The sequence below is a fragment of the Muscardinus avellanarius genome (assembly GCF_963383645.1).
Source record: "Muscardinus avellanarius genome assembly, chromosome: 2".
Lineage (NCBI taxonomy): Eukaryota > Metazoa > Chordata > Mammalia > Rodentia > Gliridae > Muscardinus > Muscardinus avellanarius.
In genome coordinates, this window is record NC_137787.1 from 70474839 (window position 1) to 70500067 (window position 25229).

The 25229-nt window shown below is 35.5% G+C and overlaps 1 protein-coding gene across 1 annotated transcript in view; it reads left to right on the plus strand.

Moving 5' to 3' along the window:
* Positions 1-4708: 4708 nt before the first annotated feature.
* The window catches only part of LOC308258341 (sodium channel protein type 3 subunit alpha-like), a gene marked incomplete at both ends in the record, with an annotated part of 90442 nt that continues 69921 nt past the window's right edge, over positions 4709-25229 (plus strand). The window contains 10 exon segments of the mRNA XM_080688847.1: positions 4709-4972; positions 11139-11258; positions 11260-11270; positions 13027-13107; positions 16374-16502; positions 17169-17260; positions 18092-18364; positions 18556-18619; positions 22788-22929; positions 23855-24061. Of these exon segments, the coding sequence (XP_080544973.1) occupies positions 4709-4972; positions 11139-11258; positions 11260-11270; positions 13027-13107; positions 16374-16502; positions 17169-17260; positions 18092-18364; positions 18556-18619; positions 22788-22929; positions 23855-24061 (1383 nt within the window).

Below are 25229 nucleotides of genomic sequence, written 5' to 3' on the forward strand. Positions count from 1 at the left end.
TCGGAGATAGAATGCCCCTGGGTTCCAACCCCAGTACTGCAAATAAAAATAAAAATAAAGAATAAAAATAGGGCTTAGAGGTTTATGTTGGAGGTAGAATGTCCCTGGGTTCAATCTCCAGTATTGCAAAAAAAAAAAAGCAAGATTAATTAAAATTTAATTGACATGATTTAAGATTGCACAATGAAACTACCTGGAAATTATTTTGCTCCGGGCATATCAACAATTTTAAGAGCGCAAAAGAACACTGAAACTAAGATAGTTTTAAATTATTGCTCTAAGATTTCTCTCCATCTGTTCACTTTTCATACTGTCTCCAGCATTCCAATCTTCAAATTGACCATGCTCTCCTTCATCCTTAATGTGTTGGACAAGTCCCATGGTGATTTCTCCTGCCTAACTTTCGAGTCCTATTTCATGCCTTTCCCTTTTGTGCAAGTTGGTGTGGTGTGTACCCTTAATGAACTACAGATAGTTCTTTCCAAATGCTAACCTCTGTCTAATCTCTGTCCACAGACATGCTGCCCCTCTTCAGTGAGTCTCTACCTACATGTCCCATCCCTTCCTCACCTACCAACAACCCCGTCTCAAATTTCATTGAGTCTGCAAAACCTACTTGAATATCGCTTTCTTAGGGAAAATTTCTGAGCCATATCCTATCCTCCCTTCCCTGGGGAGAATTAATTGATCCTCTTAGGAACTTCAAATAATAATTACAAATACATAATTGGAATACAGTTATTGTGGTAAACATTTATCTCCCCCATTGGACTGTCACCTTCTTGAAGAAAGGGACCATCAAGGTCTGGTACAAGTAAAGTTTAGATGCATAGCAGTCCTCCAATACTATTTTCTAAATAAATGACCCCAATATCAATTCCAGGTTTGAAATCCTGTGGTCCGTTCCTATAATAAGATGCCTTACACCACATTTTTAAAATTAATTAACACAGGGATTTATTTACTTTACTTACATGCATACTCATAAGATTAAACCCAGAAGTGTTCTACCTCTGAACTACTCCCCATCTCTTTAAAAAATTTTTTTAAATTTTAAAACAGAGTCTCACTAAGTCACAGGGGACTGGCCTTGAACTTGCAATTCTAAAGTCTCATCTTTCTAAGTCCTGGTATTACAGGCATGCTCTGTAACTCCTCTCAAGCTCTTTGTTTTTTAATTAAACATATCATCTCCTCCGATTTTTTTCTTATCTTTTTTGTTCTCATAAATATAAATCTAGAGGAAATTTGGTATATTAAATGTGAAGTATTTTAATAAATCATTATGCACATATACTCATAAATAATATATTCCACACCAAGGCATCAGTATGAATTAATTTTTAAAAGTCTGTTCTAATATGAATATAAGATTATGTAAGAGCCCTGTATAATAAGTTAACCAAGGACAAGAAAGAAGAGGAAAAAAACTAAAAGAGAATTGTTAAAGAACTCTGGGAAGTTTCCGAGCAGCAAGGGTGTAGGTGAAGCATCAGGAAACTCTGCTCATTGCATTCTTTAAATCTCAGCCTATCCAAATATTGGACAAGCCCTATTTCCCTTGTAGCAGAAAAGCTGAGAATTTTTTTTAAAGATTTTTTACTTTCTTTTGACCAAGGAGTAAATTCTTTATTCTTGTTCTTCAAAAGTGAATTCGAGAGTAAATGGCTATTTATTTGTAAGTAAATGTTTATAATGTGATGATAAGTATCTTTGTTTACATCCTTTTAGATATATGCTGTGAAGACTATGGAGAGCATTATATGATTGAATTTTAAATCTAATTTTATTTTGGCCAGGCATGGTGATGCACGCTTGTAATCCCCGTGCTTGGGAGGCGGAAACAGGAGGATCGCGCAGATTCGAAGCTAGCTGCACTGGCTTAAGAGACCCTGTTTCGCAATTTTTTAAAAAAGTATAAAAAATAGGTCTGGGAATGTAGCCCGGAGGTAGAAGGGTTTCCAGGAACCCCAGTATCACCAAAAGAAAAAAAAATTTATTTTATTTTTAAAAACTAGGAACCAAGAAGCCCAATTAAGTGAGATGTAGGTTCTTTTTCTATGTTCCAAAATGTTGCCACCTGTATGATAAAGTTCTTTCATCGTGCTGATGTTTTAGAAAATTCAATGACAGAGATAACTATCTGTGGCAGATTTAGTACTAACTCAGATCTCCTATTCTGATTTCAGCAGGGTTTTCATTTCATTGTCAGTAAAGCAGCCAAAAGCATTTCAACTAAATGCTCAAATACAAAAGCAACCTTTCATCTCTCCCAAGAAAGCAACTGCATTTCAGAGAATTTCAGTAAGACACATTCATCATGCTATTGCTTTCTCATTTAATCCTTGGGAAGGAGCCTAGCCTTTTATTTCGTGACAGAAAATGAGAGACAGGTGGATTGCACATCTCTGGGTGTTCAAGGTTTGCAGAAAATGCTCAAAATTGCTCTACACTCAAAACTACATAACCTAGAGTTGATGGACCATGTGCCCATCAAAATTGACCCAAGGCAGATGGCTATAAATAATTCATTTTTGTGCTACCTGCTATGAATTTAGAAAGTATGCAATAAAGTATTAATTTATTTTTGAGTAAAACAGAATTGTTCTCAGATTTTTAAATTCATGTGCTACTTGATAAAGGAAAAATAGTCTCCCCCCAAAAAAATTCAAATTTATAAAATTTTATAAAATTAGTAGGAAATATGATATAACTTTTGATAGGCTTGATACTATAATATGATGATGCCACATTATGAATACTTATTCAAAAACATACCTAAGCCAGCCATGATGGTGCATGGTTGCAATCCTAGTACTTGGAAGACTGAGACAGAAGGACTGCAGGTTTGCAGCCAGCTTCAGCTACTTGTGAGGCCCTCTGCAACTTAGTGAGACTCTGTTTCGAATTAAAAAAGAGAGAGAGAATAAAAAGAGGCTAGGGGCATAGCTCTGAGGTAGAAATGTCTCAGAATTCAATCCTTAGTAAGGCAAAAAAATATATATACCTAATAATAAAAACATTTTTGTCATTGGAACACATTACAGAACTAGTAATTCAGACATAAACTCAGAAAACATATAGTAACATACTATATATATATATATATATATATATATATATATATATATTAATTACTAAAGAACCCAGTGTTTCTTATTTTCTGTGAGCTCAGTATACTCACACTTTGAACTGCCAAGAATTAGAAGGCAGCTTAGGGATAAACTACAATGGAGACTAGAAATAATGCATGGGCTGAAGAGAATTGGTTGGGGATAGAGAAAATGTCACACTGACTTTAATGATTATTTTGATGCCATAATTGTGAGTCCTCCCACTAGATGATTGATATACCTGTCATATTTTGTTGTTGTCATTGTTTCCATTCTCTATCTTGATTTTTAAATGTGATTTTTGCCATAATGCAAAAATAAAACAACTGATGCTTATGTTTCAACATTCATACTTCTGATTTCCCATAATTTTGACAGTCCTGTCACAATTGTTGCAGACAGAGATTCCCCTCCTTCCCTGGGAGTATGCAGGGCCGTCTACCTGTCTGCATTCTCTCCTTTCCTCCCCAAGCAGGGCACAAGCAAGGGTGGATGCGCCCCTGGACTCCAAGTTGGCACTGTTTCCTGATCTCCAGGGTCAGTTGTGATTCCAGCACATCAGAATTATGAAGATGCTTGAAGCCATATAGAAGGAAACTGACTGGCTTAATAGAAGATAATTTGATTATGACAGTTGACTTTAATAGAGTTCTTATTAATTCCACAGACCATTCTAGACACAACATGAGTTAACTGAGTTACTCCTTATAATCCTAGGAGGTCAGTTTTCCTGTAATTCCCATTTCATAGAGGAAGACTGAAGCAATGAGGAGTTATGTTCCCAAGCTCACATATCTCCTAATAGTAGCAGAGCCCAGGTTTAGAACACCCCATCCTCCATTTTTTGAACTATGACCCCAACAGGAAGACTCAGGGAGAATATTAAGATTTCCTTGGAATAGTTGAAGGGCAGCAAACTGGAAAATGAAATAAACACATTCTACATTGCCTCTAAAGATGTCTCAAAAAGATCCAAAGTGAAAATGCAAAAGAAAAAAAGTTTGGCTTAATAAAAAGAAAGGAAGTACTAGCCAAAGATGAGCATATTTTCCAGAAGGCAGGAGCTGTCTTGTCACTGCCATTGATCAGATATTTTCTGTACTATAGTCAACAGTGCTGACAACCTGCAGAATGGTTAGCTTAGGCAAACATTTCTTTCCTATCCTAAGATTTAGAGTCAGTCATGTATCACCATCATTGCATTATTGGAAGTAGTTTGTTTATCAATACTTCTTTATTTGAACTGTTAGTAAGTTATGGAAAAGGAAGTGGTGTTGGAGTTGGAAATGTGCCATTAGGCAAATTTATTGACAAAAAATTACTGGTGTGACTCAGTTACCAAAAGTATACCATACTACATTCTGGCTCAGGCTTTTCTTTTTTTTAACATTTTATTTTTAATTAACACATAACCTTTTATATATTTATTATGTGCCATATAATCTTTCAAGGTACTTTAGTATTTGTTTTTAAACAAAGGACATTCCAGTGGATTCCTTCTCGATTACTCTCTTTCCTAACTCTCGTGCATTTTATTTTCCATAGGGAATTCTTATGCAAGAAGCTAAACGTAATTAAATGTGCAGGATGAAAAGATGGCACAGGCACTGCTGGTACCCCCAGGACCTGAAAGCTTCCGCCTTTTTACAAGAGAATCTCTTGCTGCTATCGAAAAGCGTGCTGCAGAAGAGAAAGCCAAGAAGCCCAAAAAAGAACAAGACAATGATGATGAGAACAAACCAAAGCCAAATAGTGACTTGGAAGCTGGCAAGAACCTTCCATTTATTTATGGAGACATTCCTCCAGAGATGGTGTCAGAGCCCCTGGAGGACCTGGATCCCTACTATATCAATAAGAAAGTGAGTGGTGACTTTGTACCACCTATAAGTCTTTAAACATTTGACTTGAATATGCTTTTCTGACTTTTATATTCATGCAACATCATAATTTTTATCTTATGAAAGATTTTAATATTTATTGCCATTTGCTTTTATGCATAGTAAAGTAGAAATATTTATTATAAATGAAGAATTATGAGAACAAGGGAGAAATATAAATAATTTCTCTGATTTCATAACACTTAAGATAGATAATAAAACTTTAAATTGACAGAAACAAGCTGAATATCTGCTATTGTTATCATATTTAAGAATGCCACAGACAAACAAATAGTAGCTCTGCCAAAAAAAATTAAAAAACAGAAAGAAACCAATTATATGGGAAGATGTTGTGCTTCTTATTTTGGGGGTTTTATTTGGCTTGAGATTTCTTCACAATAATTTGTGTTCTGGTATAAACTAAATACTCTTTAGCAGCCTCCTACACACAGATAGTACATGAAGAGGCAGGTTCACCCATACATGCATTCCTGTTTTCCATCCCTTAGCTGGAGCATAATTTGGAGCTTCTTTTAACCTTATTGAGATTGTGAAAGTCTAGTAGATTCTTGAACACTTCCAAATGGCTAGAATGTTACCCTAAAGGGGGAAAATAAGGCTAAATGGAAAAAAAACTCCAAACAAAACAAAAAAGTTTCACGTTTTCTTCATCTCTACATTATTTAAAGCAACAGTTATGACTGTATCCTTATTCTTAAACAATCTGATAGTTCTGTCAGAATTAACCTGTTTCTGTAGTTAAACCATCTGGGTGATGTTTTATAGGAAATATTAAAAAATGAATGGAGATTCTATGCCTTCTAATTGGGTGTTGTGTCATCTTGTAACCGTGATTTATAGTTTACCTTCACAGACATAAAACAATTCAGTATAGAAACTAAAGATAAATTAATATCAATATGAGTTGATGGTTTATAGACTAAAGAAGATATGGAACACCTTTATGAGTCAAGGCATACCCTTTTAAAATCATGATTGAAGTTTGCTATCTTCAACCAGCATACCCTTAAAGTTGCAAGATAAATGTTGGCTAATGGAAATGACATTTAACCATTTCGATATGGGACTAGTTTTTTGCTCTGAAAGATAGGTTCTCAACTTACTAGTACTTGCACATCACCTGAGGAGCTTATTAAAATAGTTTCTGCATGCCTAGGGTCAAGCCAGGGATCTTAAATTTCTTATAAACCATCAGGTAATACCCATCCGACCAGTACAGGGGCCCCACCTTTAAGTAGAAAGCTTTAAAATATCTTATTTAAAGTCACAGGAACAAATTGAAGCAGTTAAACAGATTCATTCTTTTTTTTTTCCTTTTTAACTAATTCACAACAAGTTATATTAAACACATTTTCATCCACTTCTAAAAAGATTCTATTTGAATACTTTACTCCAGAGTTGCTAAAAAAATTGTTTTAATTTAGTTGCTACTATTGTAAATGCTGCTGAGACACCCCCCACCAAAACACTGAAAAAAATTCTCCTCTGAAAACTATTTAAAGTATGTATTTGCAAACATATGTTCAAAAGATAGGGTCATTTTTTCTTCTGACATGATTAGAAGTATTTGCGAGTTAAGAAGAGAGGGTTGAATAGTTTGTTATGAGTATGGGGACAAAGGAGAATAACAGGGTTACACATTCCCAAAGGCAGACAGATTTTTGTAGTAGCACTGGAAGCATTTTCTTCCCCATGGCAAAGCCGCCTCATTATGGGAGGGACACCCTCTACTACCTAACAGGAGACATAAGCATTCTGCATCATTGGGTTAAGTAAGCCTGTTTTTTTACTGTATGTTCAGCAAGGAACCATTTGCTTCTTTGCTGAAAGGAGAGAATGTACTGGTTATGGCATCATAATGATTTAGTCCATGTGAAAGTAATCCATCTCATTCAGGTTTCAGGTTTGGTTAATGTGAGTCTGCCACTAGGAAACAGAATCGCTCTCTGTGTGCTGTCAAGGTCAGGTGGGAAGCAGCTTGGACTGAGATTGGTGCACAGAGCCTGTGAGCCATCCTGGGAGTCTCTGGTCAGCCTCTTCTCTGTCAGCTTCACTGCTTTCGTTTATGAAGTGTCCATAAAGATGAAGGTCGAGGTGCTAGTAAAGAATACAGCCATTTATAATTCAGAGAAGGAGCTAATGGGAGAAGTCCTAAAACTTTAAAGGACAACATAAATCTATGTTAATTATAAAATAGTGCAAGTAAAAGGGTTTTAAAAAGTGTAAAGTTTAGAGGGACTGTTTGCCACCATTCATTAGAGATAAATATTTGCACTTAATTTAACCTGGTGGGTAACATCACAACATGTTTTAATGGGGTTTAACTTGATCTGGGTAATAGATTAAAAATAGTGATGATAATAATAACAATAATAGCTGACATTTACTGTGTTCACAATGTGTCAGATACTACTTGATTGCTTTAGCTCACTTAATATTCAGTGAACCAGTTACCATTGTTAGTTTACAGATAAAGAAGTAAACTGAGAAAGGTAGATTGACTCACAGGCTCACACTGCATGAGTATAAATCTAGACAGTCCCAAACCAGAACCAGAGCTTTTAACCACTGAGTGGAACTATATACAGTACTTTATACAGTACAAAAATTGTTTTAAAGATTTGGTTTTATTGGTTTTTTTATTTCTATGATTGATATTTTCCAACTCATTCAAAGATGAAGCTATTCTTGCTCCAAAGTAGCAAAGTAGAAATCCTAAGATGTGCATTTACCTGGGAGGAAAAAAGCAAAGAGCAATCCAGAGTAGAAAATAACTTGTATAGCATACTTCCAGCTACGGCACTTATAATGTCAACAGCAGCATGTACTGACTTCTTCTAAAGGCACACCATTACTTAATATTACTTGTAAAGCTGACTTTAGAGTTAGCACTACTTATCTGCCACCAAATCATTTGTCATTTCCTCAAGTAATTTCCAGCTTAAGTGTATGACTCAATAACATTAAAGTCCCAGAGTTGAAATGTCTTTCTTGTAATTCTTTCATTATGTAGAATGTTAGCATTTTATTCCTCTTTTTTTTTTTTTTTTTTTTGGTGGTACTGGGGTTCCTGGAAGCCCTTCTACCTCTAGGATACACTCCCACAGGCTACACTCCCAGACCTATTTTTTAACTTTTTATTTGGAAACTGGGTCTCTTAAGTCAGCGCGGCTGGCTCTGAACCTGCGCGATCCTCCTGTCTCTGCCTTCCAAGCGCGGGGATTACAAGTGTGCGCCACCACGCCCGGCTTATTCCTCATTTTTCATAACTCAAGATTTTCTTTTTGTTGGGTCTTGATCTTCAGAGATCAACCGCGATTGTGTTCTTAAGGTCTGCATGCTTATAGAACTTATAAATTCAATGAAGATGCTCTTGGCACATCTGCCTAATTCCACTAGTACTATACGGGCTAATTTTTCAGAAGAAGCAGAGTTCCATTTTTAAAGTGACATCTAATTCCTACTCATTTTGTTTTTGGAAATGTTTCAAAATAAAATTCCATCTTATTGTTGCAAGTAGAAATTGCTCTTTCAGAAAAGTTGTTTTTAAAAAGCACGAGTTAGTGTGCCTTAAATTATTCTGAACTTTTAATGTTATTGCTGTCACTGAATGTCTAAATCAATCCTTATTATTTGACTGTAATATTAAATAGCCCTGTGAATCCTGTGAATATCCCTGTGTACTTCAAGGAAAATATTTCCAAGTCCCATTGTCGCTTGCAGATAATCCTGCTTTTTGTAAAGGTTAGCTTATTTGCCCTCTGCATAGAATTTATAGAGTACAGTTTATTGAAAATAGTTAAATAATGTTTGGCTCCATGGTCTTAAAGAGAAAAGAGCAATGAACAGAAATTTTGTGTTCTCTGTCTTTATGCTCACAATATAAACTTTTCTGCTTATCTATTTAAACAGAGCATGTTGTCAGTGAACATGAGTATATGGGATGTAGCCCTTAGCTAAAAGGTCAAATCATATTAACTAAATCAATATATATAGTAGATGTCATAAAAGTAAATTACATCTCAAAGGTAAATCCATACTTAATTAAAACAAGCGTTTATTTGAAAACCACTCTGGTTAACATGGTGGGGAAAATGAAAAGAAGTATATTAAGAGCTCTGTGCCCAGTGGTTTATACATACATCTACCCAGTCTTCCCTCAAATGGAGACTATGTGGAAATTGCTACTCAAGTATGGCTATGAGCAACATGTAAAAGAATGCAAATTAATATAAGATTAGTGGTAAGGGAAACAATTAGGGAGTGGTCAGAAAGTAGTGTGGTTTATCTGGAAAGATGCAAGGGAGGAGGTTCAAACATCCCCAGAGGATTACCAATCCTGAGTGCATGTTAGGATAACCCAAGGAAAATATTTAAAATACTCATCTGTGCCCCTACTCCAAAATTTTTCATCCAATTGGTCTTAGCCAAGACTTAAATATTTATCAGCAATTTAAAAATTGCTCCAGAGTTAGGTGCAATAATGTCGTGTAATCCCACAACAGGATTGCAGGATCACGGCCAACCTTAGCAAATTAGCTAGGCCCTCAGCAATTTAGTGAAATCCTGTTTCAAAAACAAAAAAATAAAAAAGAACTGAGAGTGTAGCTTGGGGAAAAAATGTCCCTGGGTTCAACTCTCAGCACAAAACATAAATAAATAATAAATACATACATACATACATACATACATACATACATACATACATACATACATTGCTCTATGCCGGGCTGGTGGCGCACGCTTGTAATCCCCGCGCTTGGGAGGCGGAGACAGGAGGATCGCACAGGTTCGTAGTCAGCCACACTGGCTTAAGAGACCCTGTTTCCAAAAATAAAAACGTATAAAATAGGTCTGGGAGTGTAGCCCAGAGTTAGAAGGGCTTCCAGGAATCCCAGTACCACCTAAAATAAATAAATAAATAATAAAAATAAATAAATTTCTCTAGGCCATTCTAGTGTGCAGGCTGCTGTAAGAACGTCTGATGTGCGAGTGAATCTTTGTAGGCGAAACACTATTGTTGAGTCTGTCCTGAAGTCAGTTCCTGAAATGGCAGGGACTTTGCATTAGATGACCTCCCTGGTGCCACCTTTCTATAAGATTCTACGACACTCTTATTCAGAGTCAGAGAGAGAGTTACAGGTTGTGAGTGGAACTGACAAGAGGATTAAATTGAATAGAGCAGGGATGGCTCTAGTTTTAGAAACGAAAAGACGGCCCTAGTTGGTAGTGATCAGTGGGCAAAGTAGTTTAAATGCTGAGAGGATGATTGCCGGTTTCAGGTGACAGAGTTTTAGCTGTAGAATACCCTTTGAAGTGATGTGTCTCAGGCTCATTTTTAATGTATGGGTTTCTTCTCAGCAATAGGTGAAAAACTGATCCTTTCTGATTTACAGAATCAACAAAACCAGGTATTTCAACCTACCTGAACCTTCCAAATGAAGAGAAGATAGAGACAATAGAAGGCCAGCCATCATAAAATTTTGAATTAAAAGACTTGATCCACCGGGCGTGGTGGTATACGCTTGTCATTCTAGCATTTTGGAGGCTGAGACTGGAGGATCGCAGTTCGCAGACAGCCTCAACTACTTAGTGAGGCCCTCTGCAACTCACTGAGATCCTGTTTCAAAATAAAGAATAAAAAATAGGGCAGGGGGTGTAACTCAGAGGTCAAATGCCTCTGGGTTCCATCCCCAGACCCGCAAAAAAAAAAAAAAAAAAAAAAAAAGACTTGATCCAATTAAAATACTTATAAAAGATCATTTTAATAGCAAAGTGTACAGAATAATCTGAAAAATTTCCAAAACTGGAGACAGATGGCAAGCTTTAAATAGAATTGAAATCTGTAAAGCTACAGTATAATTTGGTAAAAAAAAAATGTGTAGGTTTATCAGTTTTTATCAGCAAGCCCGAGCCTTAGAGACAGATTAAATAATAGTAAATTATATTTCAATTTAGGGAAGAAACACCTGACATGGTCATAGTACACACTTAATGTGTCTATAATATTCTAACTAGTTTAAATAAACTAGTTTGAATAAATCAAGTAAAAAGTTATTGATGTGTCTAACTCTTTAAATAAGCCAAATGTCTAATTTAGTAATTTTTCTCATATTTTCTTTTTCAGACATTTATAGTATTGAATAAAGGGAAGGCAATTTTCCGATTCAGTGCCACCTCTGCCTTGTATATTTTAACTCCATTAAATCCTGTTAGGAAAATTGCTATTAAGATTTTGGTACACTCATATCCTTTTTATGTAAATTGTCAAAATGCTATTTCTAACAATTAATGTTAAAGTAAATATGATTCTTATTTTTAAATATTGATAAAATTCCTTTAAGATTATGTGTAATGTTGGTGTGGTTGACTTATTGCCATCAGCTTTATGTTATTTATAATGAGATTACTATAAGATAATTATTATGATTATTTAAGTAAATATGAAACCAGGATAGTGAATGTGTAAATTAACTATATTATATAGTAGAAACAAGAACAAGTCTCCTTCATGTTTAATTAAATTATGTATAACCATTGCTAAAGAAAGTTTGTTGTGGTTAGTGTTATTATCTGTATTACTAAATGTTCAAACTTTTGTGCCTTAATAGGATCTGTATCTTCAGCACCTGAATCTATCTCCTCTTCTTTCTTTTGTTCCTTCTTTCTTCAGTAAATATTAATTAAACTTCTGCTATGTGCCTAAGTACCTGATTGAGAGTATAGCTCAGCGGTAGAGTCCTTGCCTAACATACAAAAGACCCTGTGTTTAATCCCCAGGGAGAAAAAAGAGATTTATAAAGATAGTCAAAAGTTTATGTAAAGGGAAGGAATAGGTATTGATTTCAGTTAACCTTTAAGAAATGATAAAATAGTGGGGCATGGTGGCACATGCTTGTAATTCTCACCATTTGGGAGGCTGAGACAAGAGGATACAGGTTCATGGATAGCCTCAGCTACTAATTAGTGAGGCCCTTTGCAACTCAGTGAGACCCTATTTCAAAATAAAATTTAAAAATTGGGCTGGAGGTGTAGCTAAGAGGTAGAATGCCCCTGGGTTTTATCCCCAGTACCACAAAAAAAAAAAAGAAAAGAAAAAAAAAACATGATAAAATAGAAAGGTGATCTGAGGCAATGTTTAAGAAGAGATATTTTATATAGGCAAATTAAAACCAAGTTAATGTAGAGAAAAATGCAAATGGGACTAATGGCCTTTTGAAGTACATTCGAATAATTTTATTCTATGGGTTGATATTGGAAAGTATATTTTAAAATATAATACTTATTTCACAGTAGTCATAAACTTTCTTGCAGTGAAGTCTGTATTGAAATGCCAAGAGAAATGACTATATCTAACTTGTAGCAGAGTTTTAGAGTAGTTCTCACCTAGATTGGTGTGATATGGACTAGATACAGGAGGATAGCTAGACAGCCTGTTGGGTTTTCTGATAAAGTTAGAAAAGTAATTTTTTAATAAGTTAGCAAATAATATTGCCTTGCTAGCACAAAACTGTATCTCCCTTTAGTATGTTGTAAAATATAAAGGAATGAGTTGCAACACTACCCAAAGTATTTATTTACAGTAGAATTCTCAATGTGATCTTTGAGTATATGGGCCATATATTCTCAGGGTTTGGAATATTGCATCCATTGACCTTTTTTTGAGTCTGTGGAGATTTTAAATTACATCTGAAGTGCAATTTTTCCATTTGTGTCATATTATAAACTAAAATAATGGTGAGTTCTCCTGGTATGCAATTTCACACAACAAAATAGAATGCAAACTAATTTCCACTTGCTTCAGATAATTCAGTTTTCTGAGTACAGGTTATAAAATTTTAAAAGAGTAAACCAAAATATATGACAGGCTTTGATATGATTGTTTTAGTAAAAATAAGTAAGATTAATTTCAGTTAACTTGTATTAGTAAATTCTTTGTGTATGGTATGTTGAATCATTTTTAAATGGCCGTGAACACTTACATGTATTCCTTAACCATTATCCACTTTATTCAGCATGCTTATCATGTGCACTATTTTGACCAACTGTGTATTTATGACCTTGAGTAACCCTCCAGACTGGACAAAGAATGTTGAGTAAGTAGGAATATCTTCTTGGAACTAGAAAGACATACACAAATGCTCTAGCAACCTCCTAGTGGTTAAGATTTGATTTACAGTTTCCTTTTTTTTTTTTTTTTTTTTGATGGTGGTACTGGGGGTGGAACCCAGAGGCTTTCTACCTCGGGGCTATACTCCCAGACCTATTTATTTTTTTGTTTTTGAAACAGGCTCTCACTAAGTTGCTGAGAGCCTCACTAAGTATCCGAGGCTGGCTTTGAACCTGTGCAATCCTCCTCTCTCAGCCTCCAAGCCCTGGGGTCACAAGCATGTGCCACCACGCCCGGCCAGTTTCTTCCACTTTTCGAAGTCAGGCTATAAACACTTCTGTCTCAGCAAAAGTTATTTTCAAAATATATAAGAAGATGAGAGGAGAAGTTGGGGGTTCTCCTGTGAGGAAGGAGTTAATCCAACAATTTATTATAGTATCTGTTTAAGAGGGGTTATTAATTAGCATGTTCATGCTAGAAAACTAAACCAACCATTTAGGCTAAAAGTTAAAGCTCAATCATTGTTAAACATTTTACAAAAATCATTGTTAAGAATAATTCAGCAATCACTTGAGTCTTTTAATGAAGTGATTATTTTAACATATTGAAATTGTTGCTATATTCTGGTTAAACAGATTTAGGTATTTAGTCTATACTATTATATCAGACATTTTTATTGTTATAATTATAATTATTATATTATATTAAGTAATAGCCATTTAAGATGTTTTAATTATGTGTATATATAGAGAGAATTTTTTTTGTGGTACTAGGTATGGAACTGAGGGGCATTCTACCTCTGAGCTATACCCCAGCCCTATTTTTTATTTTTTATTTTGAAACAGGGTCTCACTGAGTTGCGAAGGGCCTCACTAAGTAGCTGAGGCTGTTTGCGAACCGAGATCCTCCCTTCTCAGCCTCCCAAATGCTGGGATTACAAGGGTGTGCCATCACACCCAGCTCATATATAGGTTCTCCTGTGAGGCAAGGGGTTTCTCCCACATATATAGGATATATATATTTGGTGGTACTGGGGTTCCTGGAAACCCTTCTACCACTGGGCTACACTCCCAGACCTATTTTTTATATTATTTTTATTTGGAAACATGGGATTTTAAGCCAGGGTGGCTGACTTCTAACCTGCGCGATCCTCCTGTCTCCACCTCCCAAGCGCGGGGATTACAAGCGTGCGCCACCACACCCGGCAATTTATCTGTCCAATCTAGTCTGTTAATAAGTACTGTGACTACCTGTACTGTGTAAACCTCATTCCAGATGTTAAGCTCTAAAACTCTTTTCCTTAAACAGCTATTATACTATACACTCACTCCAGATGTCCCCACAGATTTTCTTACTTTTCTCAAAACAAAAATAGAAATGGAGTCTTAACTGAGGTGTCTTTAAGTCCATTTCATGGTTTGTTGGTATTAGCTGGGTATGGAACCCAGGGTCATTGTACCTCTGAGATGCACCTCCAGCCCTATTTTATTTTTAATTTTGAAACAGGGTCTTAAAAGCTGCTCGGGGTCTCACTAAATTGCTTTTAACCAGATTCAAACCTGCAATCCTCCTGTCTCAGCCTCCAAAGTACTGGGATTACAGCACAGACCAACATGCCTAGCTCTTTAGGTCCTTTTAAAACAGTAATTCTCTCTAAACCGAAATATCATGGTAATTACATGTAGTACACAAACATCTGAACTAAGACACAATTAACCTGGGATTGTCAAATACTTCTCTTCCTGATAGTCACCAGTCTCTTAATAAGTAGAGATAGAAATTATACTTATTGCTCCTGAAATCAACTCAGTTACTGGGGGGGAAAATCAAAGGGAAATGTACGGACAAAACTAGATATGAAGATTCCTGCATACATTTTCCTCTGATTTATTTGTTCCCTCTTATCAGAGAACATTTTGCAGAAAGCATTTCACAAATACCTAGGTTAACATTCTTCACATATAAAATAATGTTAGACTGGAAGATATAATGAATTTTAATAAGAGTAAATAAAAACTTTGTAGTTTGAGTGAAGTGCTCTGGAATTAAATTGTACTTTTAAAGGACACAATGTCTAAAAACATGTACCCTCAATTATTTTTGGAAGAAACAGAAACAAAATTAACTTATATTGTCAACATGCAAAGGAAAAATGAGCTATGTTAGACAGAAAAGAGAAAAGTCATCATTTTGCATATTGAAATCTGAATTCAAGCAGATTAAATGATTTAGCCTCATGAATTTTATATAAATAGTGGCTAATGCAAGGTTAGATTCCAGAATTTTCTTTGTGAAGTATGTTATGTAAACACACACATGAAACACTAGAGAGTTGAAACATTTCTTGTGAATATATATTTATACATATATATCTACCATATACATATAGGCAGAGAGAAAGATAGAAGGGGACATTTTATAACTCTATTTCTGCTTCTTAATGATAAAGAATGAAATGTATTTTTCTATATAAAACATGTAAAGTCTGGTCTGGTGTAGTGGCATATGCTTGTGATTCCTGTACTTAGGAAGCTGAGGCAGGAGGGTTGCAGGTCTTGGGACAGCCTCAGCAAGTAGTAGGATTCGTTAACCTAGGGAGACACTGTTTCAAAATAAAATAAGGCTGGGAGGTGTAGCTCAGAAATAAAATGCCCCTGGGCTGCTCAATTCCTAGTCTGTCTCTCTCTCTCTCTCTCTCTCTCTCTCTCTCTCTCTCTCTCTCTCTCTCTCTCTCTCTCCCTCTCCCTCTCCCTCTCCCTCTCCCTCTCCTTCCCCCCCTCTCTCACATACACACGTAAAATGATGCTAAAAGAGTCTAATCAATAAGAATTCTGATGAAAGCATTTTATTACAAGTGGACCCAACCTGTGTTGCCCTAGAGTTATATCCCAGGGCATATAAATCTGAAACAGAAAGATGGTAGGTTCAAGGACAGCTTCAGCAACTTAGTAAGACCCTGTTTCAAAATAAAAATATAAAATAGAGAATAGGGCTGGGGGTGTAGCTTGGAAGTAGACTGCCTCTGGGTTCAACCTCCAGTATAACACACACACACACACACACACACACACACACACACACACACACAGAAATAATTAAATTAATAGATTCTTTAGCAAGTAGAAATAATGAGCTTAATTTTGATGAATTAGAAAAGCACACACATGAAAAAAGGACTTTCCAAATACTTGAAAACATGTATTTTAACAGCTCAAATTAAATTGTTAATTTGAGCTTGGATGCTTTTCCTAGGTACACATTCACTGGGATCTATACTTTTGAGTCATTTATAAAAATCTTGGCAAGAGGGTTTTGCTTAGAAGATTTTACATTCCTTCGTGATCCTTGGAACTGGCTGGATTTCAGTGTCATTGTGATGGCGTGAGTAACTTTTTAAATTTGACCACTTCAAAGAAAAAAATAGTTGCAGAAAAATCCAGGTTGTATTCTCCATGCCAAGTTTTCTTGTTAATTAAGTAAACTATATGGCTCCTATATTTTGAAAATGCAGCTTGGAATATATATTGCAAGGTAAATATATCTCATGAATGAGCAATGAATGAAATTACTTTCATGCCCCATCATTTTAATCAGTGAAGTTATTCATTGACTACAATTTGATATTAACAACTGCACTTTGAGTCTTTTTACAAACAAAAGTGTTCATATTAGTGAGAATTACAAAGAAATAAAGAAACAATTTTTCCTTTCCTTAAAAGGAAACTTGCAGTATATTGTGCCCTGAGGTCTGTAAAAATCCCATTTGTCTTACTCAGGGGGCTCTACATGCCAAATCCAGCATTAGTTCTTTATTGAGTATGAATTTTTCCCAAACTATCAGTAACTCTGATTTAATTCTACAGGTATGTAACAGAATTTGTAAGCCTAGGCAATGTTTCAGCCCTTCGAACTTTCAGAGTCTTGCGAGCTCTGAAAACTATTTCTGTAATTCCAGGTAAGAAGAAACTGGTGTAAGGTGGTAGGCCCCTTTTATCTCCAACTTTTCTTGCGTGTTATTGTGTTTGTGTGTGAACTCCCCTATTACAGATATGTGACAGAGTTTGTGGACCTGGGCAATGTCTCAGCGTTGAGAACATTCAGAGTTCTCCGAGCACTGAAAACGATTTCAGTGATTCCAGGTGAGAGCCAGGTTAAACACCGAGGCTGACTTTAAACATACAATAATATTGAGGCTGAAATTACACTTGCACAATTAGCCTTGTTGCTCAATGCTTCCATGGGTCACACTGAAGGATGCCAAATAATTTTTCAGTGTCTGTTCTGTTCCTAAAATTTTAGAAATTTCATGTTTATTTATAAAGTCAACCTTTGAGTTTAACAAAAAAATTGCATGAGACATCTATTAAAAAACATTGATTTTGAGCACCCTTTGTCTCTTTTTCGTTCTCTTGCACATGATGTAAAGTTTTCTCTCTGCATTTTGATAAAGCTTTGCTGCCATGGCTTTACTAATTTCTATTTTACCATTCAATGTAGATCTATTTCAAGAATAGATCTTTTGTAAGGGAGAAAAGACTGTATAGAACAGTATGTGTATGGCATGAGATTTTTATATCTTAGATTCTTTTCTCCTCTAAATCACTGCTCCTTGGATGCTAGTGTAAAGAATGTTTTGGAGTGAAACAGCCAGCTTCATAAAACACAAACTCTGAAAGAAAAAACAACTGCAACTTTGTCTTTTACCTGTTTGTGGCAGCCCACACAATCATACAAACAAAACTTCCTGCCTAGATTCTTAAACTTTCATTCTGAACCTCCAGAAAGCACACTGTTCATATATAAAGTCTGCTCTTCATCTAGTTTCCACATCATCAGGCTATCCATACAGCTTTGTTGTGTATATGGCCAAGCAATTTTTCCATGGGGGAAATAAATTGTGTGCAGCTATTAAGAAGAAATCATGGTTTATGGCACTCTTCCTCAGTTGACGCATGGTTCTTTCTTCTCAGGTTTAAAGACCATCGTGGGGGCCCTGATCCAGTCAGTGAAGAAGCTCTCGGACGTCATGATCCTGACTGTGTTCTGTCTGAGCGTCTTTGCTCTAATAGGACTGCAGCTGTTCATGGGCAACCTGCGGAATAAATGTTTGCAATGGCCCCCAAGTGATTCTGCTTTTGAAACCAACACCACTTCCTACTTGAATGGCACAATAGATTCAAATGGCACATTTGTTAATGTAACAACAACCACGTTTAATTGGAAGGAATACATTGGAGATGACAGTAAGAAGTATTGCCACATATGTTAACCTTATTATCACTGAGTGAGTGCAGCTGAAGATGGGTTAAATTGTGCATGTGAAGCCACCTTTGCACACATGATGAAAATGTTGAAATAATAAACAACCAGACTGTTTTTATTAATGTGAAGAGTATTAATATGAAATGAAGTAAGCTATTCTTTGTATTAACAGGTCATTTTTATGTTTTGGATGGACAAAAAGACCCCTTACTCTGTGGAAATGGCTCAGATGCAGGGTAAGAAACATGGTTTGGTGTTGTTGTTGTTGTTGTTGTTGTTGTTGTTATTGTTGTTTATTTTTCTCTTTGTTTTAATCAGTGTGCAACTCTTTTCAAAGGACAAAAAAAATACAAAACTGTAGTAGGAAAAAATACACAAGGGCAGCCTTACATGTAAATAATAAAAAGTAGTGCTGTCCATCTGGGAAGTTCCTTGTCTTGTTTACCAGATTGCCATTGATCCTCAACTCAAGGTTATTAAAAATAATCCTTTTGGGTTGATTTGAACAGTATTAATAATACTTTGCACATCAATATCTTTCCTCAAGAACCTCCAGTTAAGATTGTACCTAAATTATTGCTCCAATGAATAAAGGCCCATAGTCTAGTTTTTTCAGAACACTCACTGAGGCTGTTTAGAAATACAGGAAATAGAGGGGGAAGAACACAAGTTGGGCATACTTTTGTTGATGTGGATTTGTATTAGTGAGATAAGTTGTCTATTCAGAATATACAAGAACTCTTAGAATGAACAATATGGAAACAAATGACACAATTAAAAGTAGCAAAAAATCCTGAACACATATCTGAAAAAGTATAGACAGATGACTAAAAGAGGTATAAGAAGATGCTCAACACAATTTGTCAGTATGGAATTTCCAATTATAACAATGAGTTACCACTCTACTCCTATTAAAATACTGCAAATACCCAAAACACTGGTAATAGCAACTTCTGGTGAGGATACAGAACAGGCAATCTCATCCATTGCTGGTGGGAATGCAAAAGGTACAGCCAATTTGGAAGAGTTTGGCAGATGCTTAAAATTTAAATATCTTACCAGATGATCACACAAATGAACTACTAGATTTTCAGCCAACCAATTTGAAAACATGTCCATACAAAAACCTGCATGGGAACGTTTGATGTTTATAGTCACCCAAAGCGGGAAGCAACCAAGTTATCTTTCAACATATGAATGAATAAATACACTATGGTACGCATACAATGAAATATTATTCAGTGATAGAAATAAGCTACCAAAACAAAAAAATATATAAAAAAAGACTTTGATGAATCTGATATGCATTTTCTACATGAAGAAAATCCAACCTGAAAAAAGCTACATAGCATATGATTTAAATTACATGGCATTCTGGAAGAGTCAAAATAATAGAGATATAGATTAAAAAACAGATCAGTGTTTTCAGGGATTCATGGTGGAAAATTGACTATGTGAAGCAGAAGGGAATTTTAGGGGCAAGAGACTATTCTACATGATTCTGTAAAGGAGAATTTAAAACATTAAGGCATCAGCAGCAGTTTCAGAACAAAGAGTAAATATTAATGTATAAAAATTATTTTTAAAATTCTTTGTGATTTTGGTGGATCCCAGGATAAAATAATATCATGAAAATATTTCAATATATTACAAATAGATGAAATAACTTCCCTGCAGGAAGTGGAGTGATAATGTGCTGACTAAGTAACATTAGAAATGAGTAGTCTGTGAGACTAAAGGCCAGAGGAACAACAGCTATTGGATAAGGTTGTTTCCCGTGGTCATGTTGATTATTAATCTTGAAGCCACTATGTATATGTATTGATACTAAACAATTAAGTAAATGAATAGAAGATGATGGGAATCAGTTTTCTCACTTTGGAAGCAACAGTTTCAAATACACAAAAAGAGAAGTCTAGTAGTCTGCTAGTCTGCTCTGTGTGGTCATGGATTCAAGTTGGAGACAGGAGCGTGACCTGAAGGTAAATGTCATCTTGACACAAATGGGCACATATAGAATGTTATGTGTGTGTGTGTGTGTGTGTGTGTGTGTGTGTGTGTGTGTGGCACGTGCGAGAGTGTATCTATGTGCATCACAAGTTAACATGTACACATGTATCTTTTTATCTGCCAGCTGACAGGGCCTAGTAGCACAGTAGCAACAAATACACAGTAGCAACAAATACCCAGCTAGTGCCCAGATCTTGGTTTCTAAAATTATTTTTCAATAAAAGAAACCAGGGATCCTTGAAGAAATGGTTTATCCTAGTACCGGTGCAGGAAATAAGATAAAATTGAACCTGGAGCATCTAGTAGCTCCAGAAAGTAATAAAGTAGAACAAAAATGGAACGCCGCCATGGAGAATATCAAAGCTCATGAACTAAGAAAAGTTTCCACTAGCCAAAGATGAAAAATGTGAGCAAGAAAATATGATTACATTATGATTCAAAGCTTACTCAGTTGTGCATGGTGCACAACTATTATCCCAGTATTTGGGAGGCTGAGACAGGAGATCAAAAGTTTGAGGATAGCCTCTACCACCCAGCAAAACCCTATTTACAAACAAACAAACAAAAAATTAAAAGGACTGTGAGTGTAGCTTAGAGGTAGAATGCCCCTGGATTCAGTCCTTCATAACACACACACACACACACACACACACACACACACACGCACACACACATGCACACACACGTGAATGCATATAATCCATGATTATATAAATAAGTTAAGGATGATGATGAAAAAGTATTCCGTGCAGAAGAAATCTAAATAATTTTATACATACTATGCCTTTAAGGAGATCATGACTACCTGTTCACTAAGAGTGGACTGCACATTCTGATTTTATTCTTATGATTACTATATGGAAATGGAAGAAAATACATAAATATACAGAGAAGAAAAAAGTCAGGTGATGAATGTTATCAAGTGATGTCATATTAATAAATGCATACACCTGCCATGATCCAGTGAGAATGGTTCTTTACCTCTGTATTCTTCCACCTCAAAACTCAGAGCCCCTAAATGATAATAAAATAAGCATGCGATAAATTCCATCTTAAGGACAATTACAAAATAACTAATACTTAGAAGGGTCAAGATTACCAAAAATAAGGATTGTCTAAAAAACTAACATAACCAAAAGGAGTCTCACAGTACATGATGATCAAATGTAACCTTTGCCCTGGAACAAAAAAAAGATGATAATTAAAGACTGAGGAAATGTGAATAAAATATGGTTAGTTAATAATAATGAATCAATATTAAAACTGGGCCTGAAGTACATGGGAAATCAGTAATATCTTCATAATTTTTCTATAAAGCTGAAATTGTTCTGAAACATAAACTTTACTTTAGATGATTTTATAAAATTGGCTACTTAAATAGCCCTCAAGATATTTTACTCCCCTTTGGCTATTTTCTGACCTTTAATTTTTAATTATTGGTTTTTCTCACTTTGTAAAAAATAGAATAAGCTAGGCATGGTGGCACAAAACTGTAATGCTGCTACTACTTAGGAGACTGAGACAGGAGGATTGCAGGCTCAAGACCAGCCTCAGCAATTTAGTGAAACTTTCAGCAACCTAGAAAGATCCTGTTTCAAAACAAATATCCAAGTATGGTGGCACATGCCTTTAATCCCAGCACGTGGAAGGCTGAGACTGGAGGATCACAGGACAGCTTCAGCAAGTAGTAAGTCTCTCAACAACCTAGTAAGACCTTATTTTAAAAATAAAAAATAAGAGTAGGTCTAGGTCTGTGGATTAGAAGTAGAATGCCTCTGGGTTCAATCCCCCATACCACAAAAATAAAATAAAATGAAAATCATAAAGGGCTGGATGTGTAGCTCAGAGGTAGAGAACTCCTGGGTCCAATATAAGAACTGCAAAGGGGCGGGGGAGTAGAATAATGATGGTATTAGAGGCAAAACTATGTTATTGCTATATCTCTTCCATATAAATCTTCTTCCATTACACCTACAATTTTTACTTGTTTTCCTAATCAATTTTTTCTAACTAATGTTTTTCTGTGATCACCTAAAGTATTCTGCAAACGAAGCAAAAAAATTAATTGCAGGTAAAACTCTGCGTTTAAACAATTGTTTTTTTTTTTTTTTTTTTTTTTTTTTTGCAGTACGGAGGATGGAACCCAGGGGCATTCTACCTCCAAGCTACACCCCATCCCTATTTTTTTTTATTCTTTATTTTGAAACAAGGTCTCACTAAGTTGCAGAGGGCCTCACTAAGTAGCTGAGGCTGGCCGTAAACCGGGATCCTCCTATCTCATTCTCGGATTACAAGCGTGTGCCACCATGCCTGGCTGGACAATTGCTTTAAATGAAGACCAATTGAAAGTCATAAAATTTTTATGATGACCTCACCATCATTTCCCTTTTACAGCCAGTGTCCAGAAGGATACATCTGTGTGAAGGCTGGGCGAAACCCCAACTATGGCTACACTAGCTTTGACACCTTTAGCTGGGCTTTCTTGTCCTTATTTCGTCTCATGACTCAAGACTACTGGGAGAATCTTTACCAGTTGGTAAGGCCTAAATTGGCTTGCAGAGGACTTATTTTTATGAATATATTTAAAATAATAATTATGTATATTTGTTTACAATGCTCTGAATTACAGACGTAAATGATAAAGACATTCTGCTAGGGGCTATGGAAAATTCAAAGAATGTTCATGACTTTGAGGAGTTTATGATCTAGTTGTAGAGATTAAAAACAGTACATGAACGACTTCTAAATTCAGTTACTTAAGAATTTCAAATGAAAACTGTAGCTCACTAGGACTAAAGGAAGAGGGAAGAAATATATCTCTAGATGATGCGAAGAATAGGATGCTATAGATATGGAACCCCATGGAAATCAATTTAAAAAGTAGTGTCCTCACTGTCCTCACAGTAATATTGCTGCTCATTATGAACCCTTAATGAAGACATTTTAGTGGTGTTCATATATATATATATATATATATATATATATATATATATATATATACACATATACACATACATATATATTCAATATATTTTAATTTTAAATGTATTTATATCAAATGACACCTCAGTTAAACCTCAAAATAATTTGATTATTAATGTTTATGCATGGTGTATGTGCATGTCTGCACATTCTAGCATCAAAAGAAAGTGGGTCAAAATAAACTGAAGGCTGGCTGTAGCGGCACATGCCTGTATCCCAGGCAGTACGGTTGTAAATTCAAGGCCAGTCTCAGCAACTTAGCAAGACCCTATCTCAAATTAGAAAAGTAACAATAAAATACCTAGGTATATAACTCAGTGATCAAGAGCCCCTTTGTTTAAAGAAAAAAAAAAAGGGAAAAGAAAAAATATGTAGTACCTGAAAAGCATTTGTTTCTTGATTTCTAACTGTGGTAATCGCATCTTTATTTGAGGACACTATACTAAAATACCAATGAAATTACCCCTTTTCTCCCTTAGACACTGCGTGCTGCTGGAAAAACATACATGATATTTTTTGTCCTGGTGATTTTCCTGGGCTCTTTTTATTTGGTGAATTTGATCCTGGCTGTGGTGGCCATGGCCTATGAGGAACAGAACCAGGCCACTTTGGAGGAAGCTGAACAGAAAGAGGCAGAGTTTCAGCAGATGCTTGAACAGCTAAAAAAGCAACAGGAAGAAGCTCAGGTACTGATTGATAGGCTAAGCTTTATTATTATGTGAGTTTGTTAGTGAGAATATTGTTGTATCAGCTGGATGCGGTAGCACAGGCTTGTAATCCCAGCATTTGGGAGGCTGAGACAGGAGGTTCGCAGTTTGTGGACAGCCTCAGCTACTTACTGAGTCCCTTTACAACTCAGTGAGATCCTGTTCCAAAATAGTTAAAAATAAGGCTGGGGATGTAGCTCAGAGGTAGAATGCCCCTGGGTTCTATTCTATCCCCAGTAATTCTATATATATATATATATATATATATATATATATATATATATATATATATATATATATATAGTATCAGAAGTTTAAATTGGAACTTGCTTTTCAATTTGTACATAGACTTTATCACTGGAAAAGAGAATGTTATCCAAACCTAAAAATGTTTCTGAAGTTGGAGTCAAAGGAACTTTTTTGGACATTATACACTACAAAGAAATTAGCTAGAAGGTAGAGAATATATTAGGAACAAATTTTACTATGTTCTTGTCTCATAAAAATGGAGCAAGGAATTTAATTTTTAGTTTAATTTGAGAAAGAAATGTAACTGACATTTCCAACTATTTTTGTTTCACCTATAATTAAAACATTTGAGGTTTTATTCTGAAGTGAATTTATCTCAAATGTTAAGAATAAAATGCTATGGATGCATACCTATGCTTAACAATTCTTTGAAATTTCTGTATTTAAAAATAGTCGTTTGCTATAGCTTTATTTAGATATCAGAAAGACATCTGAAATTAGATGACAACTTCAGATTTTTATTACTATTAAAGTTTTTGGAGAATTAGGGAATGTAGGGAATGGGTCATTTATGTCATGAAGAAAGGAACACAGTGTTGGATTAGAAGAGGATGGGAGCCGAGTGTGGTAGCGCATGCTTGTCATCCCAGTACTTGGGAGGCTGAGACAGGAGGATCTGAGTTTGCATCTGGCCTCAGCAACTTAATGAGGCCCTCCGCATCTTAATGAAGACCCTACTTCAAAATGAAGAATAAAAAGCTGCACCCAAACACTGGCTGGGGTGTAATGCTGGGGTGTAATGTATAATGTCCCTGGATTCAATCTCCAGCACCACAAAAAAAAGAAAGAAAGAAAGAAAGAAAGAAAGAAAGAAAGAAAGAAAGAAAGAAAGAAAGAA